This window comes from Eimeria mitis, genomic scaffold (genome assembly GCF_000499745.2).
Source record: "Eimeria mitis Houghton genomic scaffold, Emh_scaff1958, whole genome shotgun sequence".
Taxonomy (NCBI): Eukaryota; Apicomplexa; class Conoidasida; order Eucoccidiorida; family Eimeriidae; genus Eimeria; species Eimeria mitis.
The window spans coordinates 8,098-9,332 of NW_013570282.1; the positions used below are offsets into that span (position 1 = coordinate 8,098).

At 44.7% G+C, this 1,235-nt stretch overlaps 1 protein-coding gene across 1 annotated transcript in view; it reads right to left on the minus strand.

The window, feature by feature from the left end:
- The window catches only part of EMH_0046510 (uncharacterized protein), a gene marked incomplete at both ends in the record, with an annotated part of 3,525 nt that extends 3,205 nt beyond the window's left edge, over positions 1 to 320 (minus strand). The window contains 2 exons of the mRNA XM_013496170.1: positions 11 to 96; positions 146 to 320. Coding sequence (XP_013351624.1) covers positions 11 to 96; positions 146 to 320 — 261 coding nt within the window. The remainder of the gene's footprint in view (positions 1 to 10; positions 97 to 145) is intronic.
- Between the last annotated feature and the right edge of the window lie 915 nt (positions 321 to 1,235).

Sequence of the window (1,235 nt, forward strand, 5' to 3'; positions counted from 1 at the left end):
TGTCTCTCACGGATCCTCTCTCCTTTTTGTGTGCTACGATATCTTCGACTTCATACTCCTCCGACTTAACCGAATATTTCTCTTTTTTTTTGCCTCCTGCACAAACGACAGTCGTCAATGCAGTGTAGTTGAGGTGTATGTACACCGCTGAGGTGTACGTGCATAATACATACATACACTCCTGCTGCTGCTGCTGCTGCTGCTGCTGTTGCTGCTGCTGCTGCTGCTGCTGTTGCTGCTGCTGTTGCTGCTGCTGCTGCTGCTGCTGCAGCGCCAGGCAGCTCTGAATATATATGAAGGGAGAGAGACGCACCCTTCATGATGAGTGGAGGAACGAGAAGAGCTCGCAGTACAAAGAAAGTTAACTAAGACCGAGGGGGGCTGTGCGGCGGCCGCCCCTCTCTCTCTGTCGACAGAGTCGGCGGAATACTTTTAATTTGAATGGATGAAGTGAATGAGAAAACTCTGAAAAGATGAAAAGCTGAAAATGTCTACGAACGGAGTGTACGTACAGCTCAAGCGACGCGCCGCAGCAACGGCTGCGGGCTGCTGTATTGTTGCTGCGGATCTCTGAACTCCTTGAGGTGTTTTGAGAAATAAAATGATAAAAGTGGTGGAAAAACTTCACAAAAGAAGAAAAACTGCTCGTCAGTTCTTGCTTTCCTGTCTAGACACTCCAAGCTGCTGCTGATGATTGTGGGGGTCGGTGTGTCGCCTGCTGCTCTTCTTCGGCTGGAATCCGAGAGAAAGCATCACGAAAAACAACAAAAAGAAGAAATAAATTAAAGAATTCAACTTCTTCTCCCAAAAAAAACAAAAACTTCGGCTTACAAGGCTCAGTCTGCATGGATGGGGCTGCTGATAGGACTGCGTGCTGAACACCGAAACCCGCCGCAAATGAACTTCATCTGTATTCACTTTCATAAATCTAAATTCCACTTTTATTTAAATTTAAATGTTTTTTAATATAATAAATGTTTTTTTTTATTCCCTAGACTGCACACAAAACACAAACTCATGGGGGGGGGGCCGCAGCACTAGCAGCTGAGTGTACACTCCACCGACCCTTTCCGAGCTGCGACGGGCGTAGGCAGCTACCGAGAGAAAATAAAAATAAAACTAAATCTATAACAATTTAAATATTATAATTAAATATTTATTCAGTTGATAGACAGAAGATGAAAAACATACAATACCAATACACCCATCAGTACAAGCAACCACCACGCTAACAC